The 22,649-nt window shown below is 37.2% G+C and overlaps 3 protein-coding genes across 8 annotated transcripts in view; 2 read left to right on the forward strand and 1 right to left on the reverse strand.

Moving 5' to 3' along the window:
* The first annotated feature begins 323 nt into the window (after positions 1 to 323).
* On the forward strand, positions 324 to 3,605 carry LOC108966376 (transferrin-like). Its single transcript, XM_018929234.1, has 3 exons — positions 324 to 892; positions 970 to 1,348; positions 3,397 to 3,605. Exons 1-3 carry the CDS (start codon positions 324 to 326, stop codon positions 3,493 to 3,495), a joined length of 1,047 nt encoding a protein of 348 aa, XP_018784779.1. The 3' UTR covers positions 3,496 to 3,605.
* Positions 3,606 to 11,804: 8,199 nt separating this feature from the next.
* LOC108966428 (transferrin) lies at positions 11,805 to 15,644 on the forward strand. Its single transcript, XM_018929325.1, has 8 exons — positions 11,805 to 11,944; positions 12,018 to 12,260; positions 12,353 to 12,471; positions 13,804 to 13,963; positions 14,040 to 14,197; positions 14,265 to 14,908; positions 14,981 to 15,365; positions 15,442 to 15,644. Exons 1-8 carry the CDS (start codon positions 11,860 to 11,862, stop codon positions 15,544 to 15,546), a joined length of 1,899 nt encoding a protein of 632 aa, XP_018784870.1. The 5' UTR covers positions 11,805 to 11,859; the 3' UTR covers positions 15,547 to 15,644.
* A 4,968-nt stretch (positions 15,645 to 20,612) lies between these two features.
* LOC108966419 (cytosolic purine 5'-nucleotidase) overlaps positions 20,613 to 22,649 on the reverse strand; it is an 84,659-nt gene continuing 82,622 nt past the window's right edge. For all 6 annotated transcript variants that reach the window (XM_018929307.1, XM_018929306.1, XM_018929304.1 and 3 more), the window contains 3 exons: positions 22,056 to 22,609; positions 21,545 to 21,989; positions 20,613 to 20,776 (listed from right to left, as the gene is read on the reverse strand). In XM_018929307.1, coding sequence (XP_018784852.1) covers positions 20,618 to 20,776; positions 21,545 to 21,989; positions 22,056 to 22,609 — 1,158 coding nt within the window. In that variant the 3' untranslated portion in view covers positions 20,613 to 20,617. The remainder of the gene's footprint in view (positions 20,777 to 21,544; positions 21,990 to 22,055; positions 22,610 to 22,649) is intronic.

The following is a 22,649-nucleotide window of genomic DNA, read 5'->3' on the forward strand; positions in this document are numbered from 1 at the left end:
TTTGTCCGTTCGGAACGGATTTATATTTTATGAAGTCTCTCTAGGTCTGCTTTAAGCAAGTCTCGACTGATTTCTATCAAAGGTATGAATGGCCATAGGGTCCGAAGGCAACTACACTACGAAGATAGAACTTGAATGATAATTTGGTTCATATATTGTAACTGTTTTTGTGATTACTATGTTTTGACTTAAAACCTGATATTTGTGACAGTTAAAATTCCTTTTAAGATAATAAAGCAAGAAAGCAATTAAAAACTAATTATTATATTGTTGTTGCGGAAGTATAAATAATCCTCATAAACACTAACGATGCAATATCTGAAATGTTCAAACTATATTTGCTTTCAGTAATACTTTTGCTTTTGGTAGTAGCAGAGGCTCAGTTTCGGCCAGGTGGTCCGTATCGCTTCCGGCCACCACGACATGGAGGCGGCCCACCACCTTTTGGATTTCAGCCACGTCCGTTTCTCCCTGGACCAGGACCTAGACCACCATGGACAATACCACCAGGACCACGGCCACCACCAGTGCCACGGCCACCACCAGTGCCACGGCCACCACCGCAACCACAGCCACAACCACAGCTGGATAATCTGCGCCTCTGCACTTTCACGCAGCTGGCACAAAATAAGTGTCTCTATATGCTGCAGGCGGCTGCCAACGCTTCCATTGATCTCAAGTTGCAGTGCGTACAAAATAGTTCCTTCGCCGCTTGCCTAAGTGCGATCCAAACGTCTGCGGCTGACTTGGTAGTGGCCGAGGATCATGAGTACAAGGCAGCACGTGCCGCCAATCTAGCAACGGTACTGTATGCGCATGAGAACTTAACCGACTACTATGTGGCCGTGGCGCCTAGCAACATTACACTGGTCGAACTGCAAGAGGCGGCTATGTAAGTGTTACTCTAAATAAACTTCGGTTTATCAGCTCATGTTTGGTGATAATATTCAATTTTTGCATGCCTTACAGAGATGTCAACGTGTCGAATCATCGCGCCTTCGATGCCGCCGCTTTCTTCAATCTCCAACGTGGTCATGACATATGTCGGCAGTCCGCCAGTGACACTGTTACCATTCAGATTGTGAATACGGCGGAATACAATGCCACCGGAGATGAGTTGCTGATTTGCGCCAATCGCTCGGTGGCCGAGTGGAGTGATTACAGCACGTGCAACTTCGAAGCGAGTTTGGAGCGCGCAGTTTTCGCTGCTAAGCCTTTGGCGGCCAATGCTGGCTTCAGGTGTCTCGTGCAAAGCACTTTCGAAAAAATTCTAAACAGTTTCGGTCCGGCAAGCACTATCTGGAATTTCTTTGCCGATTTCCAAAATACAACCGATGTTATCTTCAAGGTAAGTGCTTTTGGGTATTGAGATGTTCAATTCAGTTGGTGTCTTCTAGTTTTATCAGTCTCAAGCGGGAATTCCCGTTCCCGTTGGTAACATACGTATACTGTATCTCGTAAATACATACTGGTATGTATATTTGACGAGAAGAACATGCTTTTGTCATTAAAATGACAGCGTATTCGAATAGGTCATCGAGCTCTTGCAATAACAATGTTTTCGTTCAAAATTGAGCATCTTGTCAGTTAACGGTTGTTATATTTACACAAATGTGTTTAGAGGCAAAGTTCTGAGGGAAGTGTTCTTGGGTAAATCACATTAAGTGATATTTTTTGATAGTTACTAAAATCTTTCACAACACCGCTTCTGGAATGTGGGCCGACTTCACAAAAAAAAAAAACCTACCCACGAAGTCGAACTTGATTTATCGAAAACTGAAATGAAATATATATTATTGATAACTGCAATTTCACGTTTGATATTCGTATGAAGTTCATCAATCGTCGGTGACTTGTTGGCGCAGACAATAGATTTAACGTAGCCCCACAGGCGGCCAATTGTATGGGCCATTTCGTGAGATAACACGTGCACCAAGCTTGGTTTTCAGTGAATCGATTGTCACTTTCGCTGTGTGACTGTTGGAACCACATATTTTCCAAGTCCATATCATCCAATTCGGGGAAAAAATATTTAGTTATCATTGAGTGGTTCTGACGGATTCCCATTCAGATTAACGTGCCGATCTTGATCATCAAGGAATAAGTATGGCCGACAGACGCCGCCAGCCCATAAACCGAAATAAACCGAAATAAATCGAAATTTTTTAGGTCAGATTGCTGTCTTTTTTCCTATTTACCAAGCCACTCAACCAGAAATGAGACTCATCTCTGAAGATGAAAATGGATGAAAATCCGGATATTTTCAAGTTGTTGCTCAGTACACTTAACGAACATACGACGATTCTGGTGGTCAAGCGGCTTCTGTTCCTGCATCAATTTGATCTTGTAAGGAAGTAGGCCAAGATCTTTTGACAACATTCGACACAACGACGTCACAGAGATGCCCAACGCTTGAGAACGACGTATGAGAGACTGATTCCTGGATCTTCCTGAATTGATGCCTAGCGGCAGCAATATTTTCAACACTACGGACACTTCTTTGTCTCACTGGCACGGGAATATTTTGTGCTGTGTCTATGGATTTAAATTCTTCTCACTATATGCTCAATTTTTAATCTAACAGGACGTTTACGATGACCATAAATTGAATGTAGAGTTCTTAAAGTTGAGGCCTCTGTCTCCGAATTTCGGTAGTAAATTTTAAATCGTTGTTGTGTCGTATATGTTTCCTTGATGAAATGGCAAATCTTACTGAAGACAAATGTCAAAAGAGCGGGAAAAAATACGGCCTCGATTGCTGTCCCTATCGGTCTACTTTTGTTGCGTACCTATTGAAAACCCCCTTTCTATATGATTCGATAGTATCTATGTTAACAGTTGCGTTCGGACTTCGTACGTTCTTACTTTTTGCTTAGCTTTATTTTTTTACCTTAGACTTTTGTTGTACTATACTTGTAAACATGTATATGTATTTTTTAATCCAAACAGCCGGTTCTTCCCAGCGTTTTGAAATTTTTGTCCATTTTCTGGAGGAATCCCCCAAAGAATTATATTGTTAAATTAGAAGCTATAATTTTGCATCTAGTGGTTGGGTTAAATGGTCAGTTGGTTATACAAATATTCGATTCATGCGAGAGGCATGCTCTCAAAGTGATTTTCAAATAGAAAATATCGGCAAAGCTGTTTTAATGTAGATCTGGAAGATAAGAAATCAAAATTTAGCAATTAATTTAACCATCAGCATGGGAAGTATTAGAGAGCTGTTCTACTTTTTACGATCTTGTATATTTCTGTTACTCTATTTATAGGGTAAAAAAAACTTTAAAAGATTAAACAATATTAGATGAAACTCTTATCATATTTAGATATCGAATATAATTATATTAACTATATCTGAGTCTGATCATATTTACATAAATTGTTTTGAACTTACAGAATAACACCATTGGATTTTCGCAAAGTCCCATCATCAGAAATGGCGTCACTGAGCAAATATTTAACCAACTGCATTGCAATAATGTAACACGATCTTAGCGAACTGGAATGAGTTAATGAAAGTCTTGAATATACGAACTTACATATAGTATATACATATATTCCCGAAATCAAAAATAAATATGCATACATATAAAAAAAAAAATGTTAATGCGATCGAGTTTCTGTTAAGAGTTTTATTACAGGAATCGCCATTTCTTAAGCTGGTCCGTATTTAAAATATTATAAATGTATTTTACAAATGAGATAATTTCGTTTAATTTAATCCCTTATAATACCAGATGTGTTCCAAAGTAAAGAGGACTTCAAAAAAAAAAAAAAAAAAAAAAAAAATAGAACAAATGGTTTTTTCCGCAAAATCAATTTATTTTATTCAAAATATTCTCCTTCTGCTCCAACACAGCTTTTTGCACGGTCCAAAAGCATGTCGAACGAGTGTTTTAGCTCGCGCAAGCTTCTACGTCTGCATAATGCCTTCCTTTCATGGGCAAATGAATTTTTAGAAAAGGAAGAAGCCACACGTGCCATATCAGGTGAATACGTTAAGTGGTTGATAGTTAAAATACACATTGGTCAAATAATCGTCCTTCGAGTGTTGGATTCTAAGCAATTTTTGGTCGTCAGTCAATTTGTGCGGAACAAACCGAGTCTACAACATATAATATATGAAACAAGATATTTTTTCAAATAAGTGGATATGAATTCTTTAATTTGATAATAAGAAAAAAATAGAATACTGCAAAGCAGAGAACCTTACCATCACAATTAAGAGCTGCTCATAATTTTTAGAGGTGTCTAAAAACATATTGTTCAGAGTACCAAGCGAATTTTAATTTTTTTCCCCAAACTAATTTAAACATACATATGTGTATGTAATCTATTCAGGAAAATGTTCTTTATCTATAGGTGCCTAATGTTATCAGATCTCTATAGACCTATTTTCCTAGAATATTTGTACGCTTTGATTAAGCTTGATTTAATTAGAAAATTTTCTGGAACACAAAATGGTGTGGAAAAACCAAATAATACTTATGTCAATAATCGAACTGCAAAATAATGTAAATTATATGTGTGTATGTATATATATTTATGGTTTTGTTTGCGACAATTCGCATTGCATCTGCCGATTCAGCTTGTCTTATGCTTATCGCCGTTTCAATTTATATAAAACAGGTGAGTGTATGAGAGAATTTCATTTAAAACTTTATTCCAATTAAATTGCATAATGTCAAGTAAATACAGTATTAATAGATTATAGGATTTTTTTCAATTAAGCTCTACTTATGCATTAGAAATCACAAAATGTTGCTGTGTTACTAAGTTCTCATCTGCTTAGCCACATGGTTCATGAGGTAATACTTTTTTCAGAGTAAAACTTTTGGTCAGCTGTTACTTCATTATACTGAGATTGTCTTGCCATTTCATATTGAACAGGCTTATTTCGGAAAAACGTTTGTAAAAAAAAGAAAATTTTCTTCAGCGACGAAGCTTACTATTGGTTGAATGGTCACAAGTCAATCTTGAGATGCCGTTACATGTTCAAAAGATCACTGTTTGGAATCTACGGTTTATATTTCTTTAAAAATGAAGTTGCTTCTAATATTACAGTCAATGGGGAACGCTTTATAGCCATGAGTAATCACTTTTTCTTGACTGAACTAAAAGTTGTTGATGTGGACGACCTTTGGTACTAACAAGACGATGCTACATGCCAAAGAACAAACAAAGCAAATCAATTTGAACAGACTCTGTGGCTTCACTATCGATAGATGATGCTTACAGCGTAGTCTTGTCAATGCGGGCTCGTGTCGCCATCAGACAATGAGTAGTTAGTAGTTAGCATTCCCATCATTTTCCTACAGTCTCTTCGAGTGCTAATAGAAATTCTGTGTACTTCTGATCTTTGCAGTTTTGCACCCTGGTAGCTCATTCCATTCTTTACATTTTGACTCTCTTCACCATGCTTCTGTCGAGATCGTCGTATAGCCAATGCATGGGTTTTCCAATGTTGATTGTCCCCGATGCCTTTGTAGCCTGGCAGCCAGTAGAAGTTAAGTTGCTTTCTTTTGGCAACACTTTTCACTGCTTCCCCAGAAATTTCTGTCCGATAGGCGATGCGTGGTTACTGCCTTTACTTCTGTTTGGCTGTCTACATAGATGTTGACTCTGGACTTGACGTCAGGTGTATTAGAGGCCAGCTCCGCGGCTTTCGCAATAGCAAAGACCTCAGCTTGAAATATACTGCAATGGTCCGACAACTTAAACGGTTGATATATCTCTACTCTCTATCTATAGATGTTTAAAGTATTGCGGCGCGTAGCTAACATGCCTTTACGCAAGGCATCTTTTTCAATGTTTACCTTGAACCTTCTTTCCCAGTAGCAAAGTGGCGTCATGTATTCGGTGTTTGCTCAAACGCCATTATCCACCGAGCTATGCCCGATGATTTTACATATATGTAAATTCTCCTGCTGCCAGCAGTCGTCCTGTCGATTTTTCTGCGCAGCGAAGAGGTCTATAGGTGGCAGGTTTAGCGTCAGTTCAAGAGCCACCGTTGGAGCCTCAGAACCCTTTCCATTGGTTTCCGGTGGGTGGATTTCCGTACGCCGGTCATAAGTAGTCATAGCACTGCTAATGGTCTGCAGACACCTTGCCGTTATTAAGATGGCAATGTCGTCCTCCTTCCAAGTTCCTACTTAACACCACATTTTTGTAGGGTTATGTGAAGCCTTTCTCTATGCAGTTAAACCTGAGACGATTGATGCCTTGGAAGGGAATATTCGGCGCACATTGTCCCAATTGCTGCAAAAAGTGGTCGAAAATTGGGCCTCTTGGCTGGAATTTTTTCGGTTACTTGCTCGAAATCATTTTATCTATATAATTTTCTACGATAGGTTAGTATTCGCTAAGCACACGAGATATATATAAAATAGTGTTTCATATGACTTTACTTTTACAAATTTTAGTTTCACTTTTTTAAATTCTCAGTTACAAATATGGTATCGGATCTAACTTCCCCTTTTTTAGTATTCCAAACAGTAGTTTGACGTTCTAGTTTTTGTACTGATTTTTTCCACAAACGATCATTACTAATTGAGGCAAACTGCATTGCACTTCAAGATTAAAATATGTGCATAAATTAGTTCTAATTATTATACAGAAGAGCCGAGCAACTTGTCACTGTCCCACACGCAACAAAAAACAAAAAAAAAAAAAGGAAAAATAAATAAACAAATAATAAGCAGAAAATAACGAAGAATGTAAGTGAAAAATATTTGGATTAAAATGCTAATAGAAAATACAAATCATATAACTGTAAAATGTTTACAATAAGTACAAATTGTTTTTTAATTGTTTATGAAGCCGAGTAAGCTATCGAAAGCTCGCAGAAAGCTACAGGTGCTTAGAAATTTCATGCTAATTATGCTAAATATCTCGTTAACTAACTTATCTCACTTTAATTATACTTATTTGAATTTAAACAGTCTACGGTCTTTGTGCACAAATTTGTTTTCATAGGTTACACAGGGTGGTTCAGATGATGTTTTACTTTTTAATTGATAAAAAAAAAAAATAGATTAAGCGGTTCGTAGTGTCTACGCTGCTTTAATATCTTAAGTTACACTGAGGTTTCCTTCGAAAATGTATTGGATTTTGGGTTGTAAATAGCTCTGTTAATGTCATCGCTCATAGAGATTATGTTATACTCTTTTTTAAAACTTTCGTAAACAGAGTTCAAATCGTTTGAGGTGGGACGTGGCCTAGTTAAAACCACAATTTGAAATTCTGTAGCAGGGGTAGCAAAATATTTGTAACAAGTCAATTAAAAAGTCTCCGGTTTACCATAGTGAAACTTATTCTTTTGACTGAAGTTCGTTTTTTTTTATTCAACATAGTTCTCTTCAAAAGTTATCCACTGTTTATAGTCACTGGGTCACTGGTTAGATCTGGAGAACACGATGGATGCGAAAGTAATTCGAAGCCCTATTCATGAAGTTTTGTCATCGTTTTCACTGACTTCATCGTGTGCTGTCCACTCGGATGGCTCCCATTTGGATTTCAGAGTGAAATGATGGAGATATGTTTCATCCATTGTCACATATAGACCTAAATAATTCGGGTTTATTACGCTTGAACATTTCCAAACACTGCTTCGCATCATAAACTCGTCATTGTTTTTGGTCAAAAGTGAGCTCACGCGCCACCGAACTTGCACAGAGCTTTCTCATACCCAAATATGTCTGAATGATATAATGTACACATCCGCACATATCTTTGTGGTCTAGTGATTTGATTCTCCAGCATGTCAATGCCCAATTTCCGTGGATCTGGTCAGAGAAAAAATTGTAAAGCCGCTAAATCTTAATAGTATTTTATTAGGCTTTGAGAGCAGTTGAGAAGTTCAAGCTACTGACCAAACTTATGAACAACGAAAACAGCTATTTACCTATTTTCACTCGCGTACGCTAAACCTAATTCCGTAACACTTGCATTTTGTAATACTTTGTCATGTCTGCTTGTCACACCTACAGATTCAAAAGACTTTTGGTCCACCCTGTACTGACTTTTCAAACAGCTGTTAGCACAAATCATTATGTACGACTTGTAACCTGTTTAAGTCAATTCTTCGTAAACTATTATTATCATGTATCCATATGTTGATGCTTATTGCATATACATACATATGTATATAGTATATATGTATATATACATATGTATATAGTATACTATTCATAGAGTACATCTATTTGCACGAAGATAAGGAAACGCGGATTTTTGGGAAGTACCTCAACTTAGTGTCGAAACGTTTGCTGCATTCAGAGTGGTTCGATGTGGCGTTGTTCATACATACATATAATTAGTATATATGATCTATATGAAAATATACATACATATGCTTATTGTTTGTGGTATATTGTTGCGACTGGTATATATGTATTTGCGTACATATTGTGGGACTCGGGGTTGTAGAAAAGCTTTAAAATCACATAATGTGCGAAATTCCAAGAAGCAAATCAAAACAAAAACAGAGTTAAGTACTTATCCGCGGCTTTTATCCACAGTTAAATTTTTACATTAAGGTGGTTCCTAAATAAATTTCTTATATGAGATTTCCTAACCTTAAACTCTACCTCGATCCTTCAACAATTTAAAATATCTCATGGAAAAAAAAAAAAATTATTCATTATATTTTCTTAGTCCCAACAAAACTCATTCTATGGCAGATGATTGTTAATATTCTACTTACAGTGTAGAAGTAAAGAGTAAAGTGAAGAATATGGTGCTTAAAAATGGTCAGGCCAGTGTTAGAGATATGACAGGAGGGCCCGACATTTTTCTCTTGAGTCCAATCGAATGATTTTGGTGGATATTTTGGGTATGAAACGCGTTCTTGCTTGACTCATCCCGATAAAGCTGCATGTTTTTCAAAAAGATCACTCTAAACAGGTCTCTTTGGACATGCTTAATCGTGCGAATTCTGATATATAATTACATTTTTTTAAGCACATCCCTAGCAATCAGTAGTCGTCAGCCCCAACCGGCTTGAAACCATCAAATCGGCGTCACATTCAATTAGCTTACAGCTCATGCGGCTATATTTTATCAGGCTGACTGATTCAATTCCAGGCATCCAAACTACTACTATTTATTTCCATGTAGTATACGTGAGTTTATTTACGTAGAACGTGTAATTTTAAATGAAAGACGACATAACGTGAGCTTTAAATAAAGTCGAGAAAACTCTTTCATAAGTTTAGAAAACCCCAGTAATATCTAGATACATATTTGACTCAGGTTGAAATCGTAAGGTCCAAAGCATATAATTCTTTCGATTGAAGAACTGATTTCTAAAGTAAACTCAGCATGGAACATCTACGTCACATAAATTGAAAATTGATCGGGGAAGATGGACTGGTGATTCCATGCCGGTCAGATCATGGCAATCTGAATATGTAGGAATATATGTACATATATATTCGACCAGGTCTTGTACTTCAAAACGTCTATAAAAAGCTATTGCAGGTCACAAAAGAGTTAAGTATTGCATCATCAGGTAAACTTTTTTTTGGAGAATCTACTTTCTTCTTTGATGAGAAACGCTTTTTATTTACTAAATTAAAATTTTGTATCTACCGGAGATCGTCTTGGCGAGGCTCACATCATATTTCTTTGAAAATCTCTTTATTCCAAGTTGGCGTCCCTTTAAAATCACTAGTTGAGATAAGTTCAGGTCAATTTGGTCCATCAAATGCCAAGTTTGTCGAAAATCTCAGTGTTGAAGTCATTTAGTCCCTGCAGATTTTAATCTAGTCTCGAAACATATCAGTAAGAGTCTCGAAACATATCAGTAAGACTCTACCGCCGCTCGACCTTCCTTAGCAAAATCGCCTCGCCCTACAAGCTCTTGAAAAGTTCCAGGAATATTTTGTTCAGCGATGAGGATATTTCTGACTCAATGGGTATGTAAACAAGCAAATTGCCGCATTTGGGACGAAGAGCAACCTGAAGAGATCCAAGAGTTGCAATTTTTATAAAAAAAAAACCGTTTGGTGTGGCTTGCAGAATCAACGGTCCATATTTTTCAAAAATGATGACGGTGAGAATGGCACCAACTATTTGATAACTAAAATTGAAGCTCGTGATCTCGGCGACATTTGGTTTCAACAAGACGGCGCCACTTCCCACACATTTGTGTCAAACAATGTATTTATTGAGAGAACACTTCAGTGAGCAGATTATTTCACGTTTTGGGCCAGTCGATTTGGCCACCAAGATTGTGTGATATACCGTTAGACTTTTTCCTTAGGGAATATGCAAAGTCTAAAGTCTATGCCGAACATCTCACTTCGATTCAGACCTTGGAGCCAAACTTCACGCGTGTCATTCGCCAGCTGCCAGTCGTAATGCTCGAACGAGTCATGTAAATTGAACTCAACGGATGGACTATTTAAAACTAGCCGCGCCTAATATTTGAAAGAGATAATTTTMAAAAAAAAAAAAAGTGCCAAAGAAAGTTTTTTCGAATGATAATAAATATTTCCCACTAAATTTGAAGTTTCTTGGTTTTTTTTCTTTAAAAAACTAGTAGAGGTTTCCTACTTTAATGGATCACTCTTTAGAACCCTGACATGTTTCCTTTGCTAACATGATGGTTCTCGAGCGAGAGTAGAGATCGGTCTAACTGAATTGATGTTTTCGTCGTTAACATAAGCTGATAAACTTCTTGTAGGAGTCTAGCTTTCAACGAACTCATGATCTTCGCATTACCCTTGAAAATATTCACACTTAAATGCATTAGCCCAGTTCAAATTGGAACACATGTTATGAGCAGGAGATAAGGATTTCTAAAAAGTATAAAAAACGAAAAACCCTTGAATTTCGATTACTCAGCGATTCACAGCTTCTGGTCGGGTCATTTGTTTTGAGATTAGCGATGCCGGCCGGCGAAAAAAGAAAATGCCAATACAAACAAACAACAAATATTTCCACTCATAGTCATATGCAGGTATTGACAAAAGCAATCAGAAGCATACGCGAGTACTATGTATGTATATATAATATATATACATATATACGAGTATATGGAAGGTGGAATATATAGCAAAAAAATAAAGTAAGCTTGTAGAGGGTTCCATAAATAAATAAATTTGTATGCAGGTAAACACTTGTTATGGTTTTTTGCATAACGAAAATGGCAGAATAATAAAACTAGAAAAAGGTAAGCAAATAACTAGAGAAGATAGACACAAAAACCGGTTTAAGGCTTTGAGAAATGCACCTTTGAATAAGTTGAGTTGGACGCGAAATTGATAATGACATTCGTAGAGCAAAAATAATAATAAAAACAACAACAGTATATATTATAAATATATATGTACATATTCGTATGTCCATTGGTACACGAGATGCAGGCGTTGTTCGACAGAGGTAAAGCATTTGGTCGGGAACATTGCACCGACACACGTCAAAACTTATCGGCGACGATGTCACGAACTACGTTGACCGCCTGCAGCTTTAAGTGTAATAGCCAATTAAGCAAAATAAGAAAAAAAAACGGGAATAAGCGACATCTAGAAACGAAATCGTATTAACTTTTATATACATATGTACGACGAATGCATTTCCAGAAAACAAAAACAAAAGTAACATGTAATCAAATCTAAAGAGATGCGCAAACCAAATTATGGCAAATAGAAAAACAACAGCAAAAACATGAATAATAATAAAGAAAATAAAATGATTTATCAATTGGTGAATCCCGAGCTGATGGCCGCTCGGCTGGCCCACCAAAGCTGCGACGAAGCCCCAAGTAGCCGGCTTGCCTATAAAAAGAAACTGTCTGCCGTTGCATTCAACAGTTGAGTATTTACTTCGACTAGCAGAGAACGAGAACGCGCTAAAATGGGTTATACAAAAGCTTTACACTTGGCTGCGGCCATACTGGGCGTGGCTGCGCTAGCGTTGGTGCAAGCTGACGAGCAAATTTGTAAGCTAAGATGATGGATTCTTTATTATTATTTTCCAAAAATTAAGTGCCTTTCAAATAAACTCGTGTCTAGATCGCATGTGCGTGCCACAAAAATACTATCAAGACTGTTTGGATCTGCTGAAGGATCCCTCCGAGGCTGGCATACTAATGGAGTGTGTGGCGGGACGTGATCGCATCGATTGTTTGGACAAAATCAATCAACGTAAGGCCGATGTGCTCGCCAGCGAACCGGAGGATATGTATGTGGCTTATCACACAAAGAATCAGGATTATCGTGTGATCTCGGAAATACGCACCAAAGAGGATAAGGACGGTGAGTGACAGTGTATAGTGAGAGTACCGGCGAGAATAAACAGAAATATTATAAAATTTTGTTGTGATGAAAAATGTATGCTTTCATTATAGCGGAGTTCCGTTATGAGGGCATAATTTTGGTGAAGAAAAATTCGAACATTAATAGTATGAAGGAGTTGCGCGGCAAGAAATCGTGTCACACGGGTTTCGGACGTAATGTGGGCTATAAGGTGAGTGATTATTATTTATGGTGTTCGAATTTGAAAAGCAAGTGAAAGTGAATTAAACGTTTAAATAAGAAAGCGGAATCATAATGGAGTCAATCCAGTGATTCTCAAACTGTTGAGGAAGAACTTCAGTGAATAAAAGACAATTCATGAAAACAATCCTGAGTAAAAGAGCTACAATTAGGCAGTTACATAATACTTATTTCATTAATTTATTGAATAAAAAATGTTAAACTGGTGGCAACCCTTTAATATATTATTATTTTTAAACATGAGGCTGGTAAACCTCCCCAGTTTTAATTTTTTAGGCATTGAACAATTGCATAAAATTATTTTCTTTATCTTTCTTTTAAATTTATTGAATTAAAATACGAAAAGTTGGCAACGCCATATAATAATTTTAACCGCAGCTAATACTAAAGCTCTGTAATTCAAAATCGGCATAACATAAAGATCATAATTTTCTCACAAATTTTTATGATGTAAAATTTTGAACAAGTGGCAACACCCAGAAAGAAAATTTTGAACTATATAATTTCATGGATCTAAATTAACATAGCATATTTTTATGTTATATTTTTTTATTAATTGAAATTTTTAAACAGATGGCAACGCTGGCAAAAAATTTTAACTATATGATTAAACAGAGCTATTTAGTTAGACACCTATAAAATACTTATAATTTTACTGAATCAAAAGGGTCAAATAGGTGGCAACACTTCAATTATTTTTTACTATAATACCTATAATTTCATATTACTTCTGTAGTTTTTTTCTCATTTAAAATTTCAACGAGTAAAACTTTTTAAGCAGCTGGTAACATTCTGCTTTCTAAACTTTTTTTTTTTATATTTGTCCCAGCAGTAAATTTTCGGATTACTAATAACTTGAAAAAGCAAATTACCGAAATTAAATATGAAAAAAGTCGTAATCGCTATGCGTGAAAACTCATCATTAAATTAACTGACATTAACCTATGCCAATCCTCTAGAAAATAAGTAAGAAAAATAGAAATATTCCACAGACTCATTAATCTCGCTAAACTGCATCTCGTATTCAAATTAGTCAAGCCAACTAAGCTTACTAGCTGAAGTAATTCGAGTAATCAGTGACGATTAGAGTCGTTAAGCTACTTTGAGTTAAATTACCGGTTCGTGCAAAGACACAATTTCCTAAGAAAAAATACTAGTTTCTATAATTTCGAATAAATAGTACAAAGGCACGAGTTGTTTTGAGGCTAGTTTAAAGTATGCACGAACGTACATATGTGTGGGTCTAGTACTCACTTCTCTTGAAATTCCACGCTTGAATGACAAAGCTCACGCCTTCTTTTAGATCCCCATCACCAAGTTGAAGAACACACAGATACTAAAAGTTTCTTTGGATCCCGAACTTAGTGCTACCGATCGCGAGCTGAAGGCTTTATCAGAGTTCTTCTCGCAATCTTGTCTGGTTGGCACCTACTCACCATATCCGGACACTGATCGTCTACTGAGTAAGTTACAAACACTTTACACTAGATCTACTCTGCATACGAATTTTGTTTATTATCATTTTGCCTTCCTCCACAGAAAAGAAATACTCCAACTTGTGCGCGCTTTGCGAGAAACCCGAGCAATGTAATTACCCTGACAAATACTCCGGTTATGATGGCGCAATCCGCTGCTTGGACAAAGGCAAGGGTGAGGTGGCCTTCACCAAGGTGCAATACATCAAGAAATACTTTGGCGTAAGTTTTAAACATTTAAACCGAAATTATTGAAACAAATTTCATGTTTAACTTGTTTTTCACACAGCTAACACCCGGCTCCACACCCGAAGGCGATGCCTCCGAGTTCGAGTATTTGTGTGAGGATGGCAGTCGTCGCCCAGTCACTGGTCCCGCTTGCTCGTGGGCCCAACGTCCATGGACCGGTTATATCTCGAACGCTGATTCGGTAAATGGTGAAGAGAAATTGCATAACCTACAAAATCGTTTGGAGAAATTCTTTGAGAATGGCCTGCATGCCGAAAACAAGGAGGCAGCACAACATTTGCTCATCAACGAGAATGCCGTGTATCACAGCAAACCGGCGGCAGTTGAACCGAAAGTCTATCTGGAGCGTGCCGGTTACAAGGATGTGATCGAACGTGATGGCAGCGCTATCAGAAAGATGCGACTCTGTGTACGTACCCCTCTTGAGTTGGCCAAGTGTGATTCAATGCGCCGCGCCGCTTACTCACGTGACATTCGCCCTGAATTGGAGTGTGTGCAGGACCAAGATTGTTTGAATGCCGTTGAGAATAAAAATGCCGATTTGGTTGTGGTGCCAGGCAATCAATACGTGGATGCACGCCAAGAAAAACTCAAGCCGGTCGTATACGAAAGCTACGGGCCCGACAATGTCTATGTTGCTGTTGTAGAGCCGAGCGTCAGCAAGGATTTGCAGAAGCTACCAATGTAAGTTAATCTTTACTGAATTACGACCAAGTCTTATTGAATATAAACTCCATATATTTCTTCTTCCTTTAGCAACTTTGACGCGCAGAATAAACGCGCCAGTTTAGCGGCCAACTTCCTGAACAAACGTCGCAACATTAACCCCTGTCAGAACTCACCGTCCACCGAGAAGAATCTCATGATCGTACACTCAAGCGAATTGGAACAACATAAGAATAAGCAGCTGGTGTGCCCCAGCTTGGAAGTGAAGGCTGTAACCGAGTATCATACATGCAATCTGGAGGCTAACTTACCGTCGGCTGTCTTCATACGCGAGAACACGAGTCCCGTTGAGCAGGAGACTATTAAGCAATTGTTCGTTTCGATTTCCGCCAAGTTTGGTAAAGATGGCAAGTTGTCCGATGTGTTTGCTCTCTTCGCTCCATTCGAAAGGGACGCCAAGAATGTGTTGTTCGATGTGAGTTTCGCCCCTTAGCTTAATGGTTTTATAATTAATTTTGCATATAATAAATTATTGCTCTATTTTATTTCAGGATGACGCTACGGAATTCGTAACTGAGCTGAAGAATCCCAACCTCAATGAGCAAATTTACAATGAGCTCGCATGTGATAAACAATCGATTTCAAAGAGTCGCTAAAAATGCATAGCTAGGTACATACATACAAACACGTCCCTGTAATCATAATTATAAGTTTTCATAATTACTAAAATAAAAATTTATCATTGAATATGAAACAAATGCGTTGAAATATGTATTAGACAGAAAACCCCGTTAATTTCGGTTGAGTCGATGCTATAATACTCTTCACAGGTGCATTTCTGATAGCCTAAAAGGGTTTAAAGTATATTTTGCTCGATTTTGATCGGCCAGTTTGTAATGATAGCAATGTGCAATAGTGGTCCGATTTGAATTATTTGGACGAAGATTGTACCGTTGTCATGAATAATATGTTCCGAGATTAAAGCGTTGTCTTGGGAAATCATTTATGCCAAATTTCATGAAGATATTTTGTCAAATGATAAAGTTTTTCATACAAGTACTTGAAATTGACCGATCAGTTTGTTTGACAGTTATATCCTAGAGTGGTCCCATACCGGCGGTTACGATTAGATCGATATGTCACAAACTGAGAAATTACACGGCTAAATCAACTCAGTCCGTCGCACTTATCGCTTATTTATATGATCGACCGACGTTTCCTTCTGGTAGTTATGAACTTCGTGGCAAATTTAATCTACCCTGTTCAAGCTAAAAATTCGGTTTATGCTACAATTTAAGGGGATAGTGGAATGAGCTTTGATCCCCTAAAAGATCATAAATGAAGAGGTTCAGAGGCCAGAACTCTCTTAAAACAAATCCCTGGCTGTTACCATAAGAAAGAGCGGTTAGGCATTTCGAAATGCAGTGGAGACTGCGAAGTTGTAATCGAATACGAAAGAATTGTGGTTAGGTAATTCTATACAAAAAATACTCTATGTTTTGGTAGAGTGGTGGTGTATAAATCTTTGAAAATATTCCGATGACGGAATGACTCAATTAAAATGGATTCGATTTTTTTTGCATACGCTGATAGCATCGTGAGCATTTGAATAAAGTTTGAGGGAGATATAAAAGTTGGTGTGAGATGTTTCCACTTCGTCTTCCTCCATACAGCTTCTGCAGCAATATTCTCAACCATATAGCATATACGCCGATAGGCAATGCTCGGTTAGAACCTCTACAACGAGGGAGACGTTAGTCTTACGGAGATAAAGAGGTCGCCGGATCTTTGACGAACAATCTTGGGCAAAGGAGACAGCACATGAACCGACGGTAGCTATTCGGTAATAGAATATACCAGGAGAGAGGTGCACCGAACCATTAACATTTAATTGATAGTGGGGCTATGGTGCCTATCATCCGCTGTTGTCTGGCCTATACTAGTCTCATCTTCTCTGAAGAAGAAGGTGCCGCATCCTTCACTTGAAAAACACTGCAATAGGCAGGATTTCTGAAGCGTTGATAGATACTTTCGTTATTAGTAATCTCAAAAAAAAAAAAAAAATAAAAGAAATTTTTTGGAAAATTTTCGCGATTTTATTCTTAATATTTTCTTATAAATGAGTATATAATTGATTATAGCATTGTGAATCAAATATATTTGTATATCACATAAGAACGTTTAACTCATTCTAACGGCTAAATAGCAGCAAATGTCTTTATATATTTTATAACAATATTTTTCCTTAAATCGTATTAAATAATCTGAAAATTAGCAAATATTATTAAACTTTTTTCTAATATACTGTGGGCAATAATTAGTAAGACTTTTGAATTTACATTTGGTGCGAAAACACATGCGTTGGAAGAAGTTCCATTAAACTTTGTTTGCGGAAACTGGTGGTGAAACGTTCAGAATGTTGGAAAAGGCCTTCAGTGAAAACGACGTTGACGACGAACCACGTCCAGGACGGCCATCAACACGTCATAACTGATCATCAACACGTCAATAATAATTGGTGCTTGCGAATCGACATTAACAGTCAGAGAATCTTACTGGATCGGAATGGAATATTGAAAATAGTAATGAAAGAGTAAAACCACGATTGATTTCAAAGTCACTAAATTTTTTGGGAAAAAAACAGCGTCGTGTTAACTTCTGTGAAACAATGCTTTCCGACTACCAGAATGCCATGAAACGTATTATAACTGGCGATGATGAAACAGATGATCAATCGGCCACTGACTCTTCGTGAGGTTTTCACTACATTCTCAACCAATATCGTGCCACAACCGCCGTATTCAGCAAATTTATCCCCGTGTGACTTCTGGCTATATTAAACTCAAATGAATGCTCCGGAGAAAAGGTTTTTAGACAATTGAAGACATTAAACGTGAATCACTACGAGCATTGAGAGCTATTCCGGAAATTGCCTGTTTTGAGGAAAAAATGTTGGCCAAGGTGTGATTACATTGAGAGCAACGACATAGATGCTGAAGACTTAAGAAAGAATTATGTACAAAGTCTTACTATTTTTTGCTCATAGTAATATTTAGTATATAGGAAACTCTCTTATAATTATACGGAAACAGCTGAATTCATTTTAAGCACCAACGCATCTAGTATTATACAAATATATGGCTAAATCTAAATTGCTTATTATTAATTTTTCGAGTGTTTTCTTTATTTACCAAAGAAATAACATCGATGTATGTACGATTGTATGAAATGTTTTATGAAAAACTCGTACGACTCTAATTACTACCAAATATACTTATAAAAAATGCGTACATATGCATACATATTTCTTATTTATTTAAATATCAATCAGTATACTAATTGGCTAGATTTTTTTTTGGAAATTTCAATTTATTTAGAAACTGTTTAATTATAAAAAACAAAAGAGGATATATTATACTACCTTAATTCATTCATTAAATAAAAATAAAAACAAATAAAATAAAAAAAAAATTAAAGTGGTATGCGATGCCAAGTGGTATCTTTTCAAACTTATACTTTGTTAACTATTGTCCAGCAGTTGAATCGTAAATAAATTTTTTTTATTATTATTTCATAAATTAGCAACTTATTCTTCAGATTCTTCTTTCTCTAAGGAGCTAGTATGGCTGCTCCATCTTTAATCTTTGCTGAGTTTTTTTTATTTTTACGTGATCTTTTCAAGTGCGCCTCTTATCTAGTGTAATTTCGAAATATTTTGCGCATGTGTTGGTAACAACTCACCATATAAAGTCAAGATACTAGCAATTCAGTTTCAACAGCAAAGGTTGCCGTCATTGTGGAGTCCGAGTTGATTACGGTAAGGTCTGATATATAAAGAATGTATAGCATAGGGACGAGTATACTGCCTAGGGGCACGTCAGCACGAAAAAATCTCAAATCCGACTCAGCATCACGGCATCTAACTTTGGACGTCTGATTGTGCAAGTAAGTATTTAACAGCAAATAATACGGCATTGGTAGTTTTCCTTTAATTTGACGGACATCAAGAAGCACAGCAGTGCAGTATTTATTATTTTTCAAAGCATCAGTTATAAAATATATTAAATTCTTCAATCGTTCCATGCAATTTTCTGAAGTCAAACTGATGATTTGCAATAAGCTGTTTGTCTTCTAACACCCACAAAAGCATCCGAAAAAATATTCGAAATAATATTTTGAGATAATTATCAGTCTACTAATTGGTCGTTAAGAGTTAACCAGATGTTCAGGTTTTCCGGGTTTTAGAATTAAAATAAGCTCAGCTCATTTCCGTTTCGATGGAAAATGACAAAGTCTCAGCATTCCGTTAAAAAGCTCGACATCCATGCTGATTACGTTTTCGGGTAGCGCAAACACATTAATTCTGCCATAACCTGGTATCATTGTGTTTGCCAATGCTTTGATCACCTCTTGTACTTGGGCTCGTTGCATGCGAGACATACATTTGGTATGTCGTCGTCGATTCTTGGATAAGTAGTACTCTCGATTCTCATGTCAACTCGGACTTGTAGGCGAACAATGGATGATGGCTTGACTCCATTTACTGAGAGGGAGTCTGGTCGGCGTATTGTCTTATGTCGCCGACGTAGTTGGGGAAGGATCTCTTGATGCTCTTAGCAGACGGTTTCGCTTTAATCAGGTGATTGCAGGGCTGGTTTTTACGAAAACACTCCAGCAGAAGCAGCGGAAATTTTAACGCCATCGACTGCAATATTAAGCTCAAGTCGGTACTCCTTCGTGCAATTTGTGAATATAGTTCCTGTGGATTTAGAGGGGTAGGGGGTTAAGTGTAGCGTGTTTGTATTTGAGCACATGTCAGCGATTTCTTGGTTCTCAGCGTATGAGGTGATAGATATTCCCAATGGTGTTTGAGGGAGTTTCGGAATGTAGAAATTAAAGAGCAACGGGCAGAGGACACCACCCTGCGGAACCCCCTGTTTAATTCTTCTCAGTTTGGAAGTTCTACCTCGAAACAGTACGGATGATTGCCGACCGCTGAGGTAGTTCATAGTCCCTCCATTTAACCCTGGAGGAAGTTCCTTTTTTCTTAATAGTGCTTTTTATATTCTCTTACTTTTGGGAATGTAGAGTTTACAATTTTAAATCTCTTAACCTACCGTGATTGGAAAAACGAAAAATTGATAATGTAGGGCTAAAATCTGTGTAGATTTGACTATGTAGACATTGACATGATCCCAACTTTGATCTGATGATAATTTCTTAAAACTAAAATGATCTCCAAAACCCGATTTTAATACCGAGTAACGTGATTTGGTCTCTAAAGTAAAGTATTATACTTAACGACTTTTGTCCTAGCTCATTTTTTTATTTATTGAAATTCGTTGTGGCAGAAAATATTTAAAATCGAGTAAAAAATTAGTGTGAAATGTGTTAAATGTTGTTTATTTTATTTTATCCAATTATGGTTTATCTAAAACAATATAATTAACATAAAAAATGGTTTTGCGTACGAAACTAAAACAAAGGTACATTAGTTATACTAAATAAACAATTACAAATTAAATTCTCAGGTTGTGTAAAAAAGGAAAATCATTTATAAAATCGTCGCATTGAATGAAAAATCTCTGTCATATAACAATTGATCGCAGAAATGCGTTCAAAGCTGCAGCATTTGTCATCACCCTAAATATTTTTATTTTGCTTTGCTACAGCGTCCAAACTGTCAATATTGAATTAGTGTTAGACCAGCCAAATACATTTCCGACTCTAGTCGGTATCATCCTGCTGTCGCTGACATGAACACTTTGGATACTGATCGGATTCCTCCTCCGAGTAGTCTTCGTCGTGTGTGTGCGTCACCGTTTGCGGCGTCGGCGGACGTGTATGTGGCACTGTGGAGTTGGTTGAACCGGCTGAATTCATAGACTGTAAGAGAGAGAATAGATTAGTGAAATATATTCAATAGATAGGTGATGAGAATATTGTTAAAAAATAATATTTTCAATTTACACTTTTTAGACAGTTGGCAACTCTCTCTCAAAAAAAATTTCAATTGTAAGCTTTTTAAATCTCTTCATTTTGATACTAATATATGTGGTATTGTTTCATAATATCATAATTGTTTTACTTAAATATTTCATATAAGTGGCAACACCGCTTTAAAATATTTTCCACATATATTTTCATACACCTATTTAATTTGATGTCTTTATTGTAACAAATAATATATTTATCAATTTTACTTTTATTTCATTCAATTAAATTTTTTTACGATATGGCAATCCTGTTCAATGTATGTTTATTTACTACTATTTTCAAAATTATCTTAGTTTAATAGCAATATTGTAATAATTATTTTATTTTATCTATTTTAATATACTAAAAAATATTAATTAGATGGCAACCTTTTTGGAAAAAATATTTTGATTTTCCTGATTTGTCAACATTTTGACATGCATTTCTTTATTCTATACTTTTCCTCCCACTAAAATTGCAAACAGGTGGCAACCCTCTTACATTTTTGTTTTATCAATTCGATTTTACACCGAACAATCCGGTAATATCAATCAAATCGGTTTAAAACTTATAACGGCGGCGTTGTAAAATTTGTAAATGTGACGGATTTCCGTTGCGTAACACCATTTCGTTGCAGTCGTTCGTTTTAAAGTTTTTTTTAAAAATTAGTTAGCTCACCTTAATTTCCTCGGTCAATTTTTCGATTTCCTCTTCCTTGCCCTCGGTGCTCTCAATGTTCGCTATGGCCTCTTGCGCTTTCTCGGTCGGCGATGAAATCGTACTTAACGCGCCATCCACGCTTTCATTCTTGCTGCGCGAGCGCTGTATTGACGGCGTCTCCATGTGGAAGCGTTGCTCGTGTGTCACCGTCGATTCGTGCGGCAGCAGCATAGCCGGTGCACGGAACATATACGAGAAGGGATAATAGTAGAGGTTGAGGAAGGTTGCCGCATACAAATCGGCATAACGGGATACTTGACTTGAGAAGAATGTCTGCCGTGAGCCGGAACGGAAGAGCGAACCCATCATGCCGTAGGCCATGTCCATTTTATGTGTGACATCACGTATGCTGGAGCGTAATTTTGAGATATCTGGTTTCTCCTTGGCGCTCGAGTCCAAATTTCTAACATGCAAATATAACGGTTACTTACAAGGATGTACATTTCGGTATGAAATATAATTTACTTACTTATACATATCACCGAGCATCACATCCAAATGCTGCAACTCTGCAAAATACTGACACTTGTCCGTCCATACATGCAGCTCCTGCACGAGTTCGGGCACAATCAGGAATGTACGCCAACCACGTATCTTTTTCGACTTCAATATATCACCGAATATGTGATCACCTACGTAGAGCACATCTTTGCCTTTGGCATTGATGAAATTGGTGAAGACCTCACACGAACCCCCCGAGTACACTTTGCCCGGCTGCAGTGGTCCCATGTGTGTGCCGATCTTCAAGGCGCCAGTCTTTGTATCGACTTGTCGGAGTATGGTACCTTCACCGAAGAACAGTGGCTTCGCCGCATCCACCACAATCACATCGAAGTAGGTCTTCCAATTGCGGTGTGGCTCGTCGGGTCGCGCGCCATGCTCGAAATCGAACAAATACGACATCAATATGTCAGTGTATTTGTATTCGCTGTTGGTGAGCAAAAAGACTTTGGCGCCGGATTCGCGTATACGCGACAGCACCATGGGCAGACGTGGATCCTTCTTGACGTAGTAATCCAAGTTCTACAGAGTTTTGAAAGAAATTGTGAATAAGTGTMTTATG

The sequence above is a fragment of the Bactrocera latifrons genome, unplaced genomic scaffold (assembly GCF_001853355.1).
Source record: "Bactrocera latifrons isolate USDA-ARS-PBARC rearing strain unplaced genomic scaffold, ASM185335v1 scaffold_16, whole genome shotgun sequence".
Lineage (NCBI taxonomy): Eukaryota > Metazoa > Arthropoda > Insecta > Diptera > Tephritidae > Bactrocera > Bactrocera latifrons.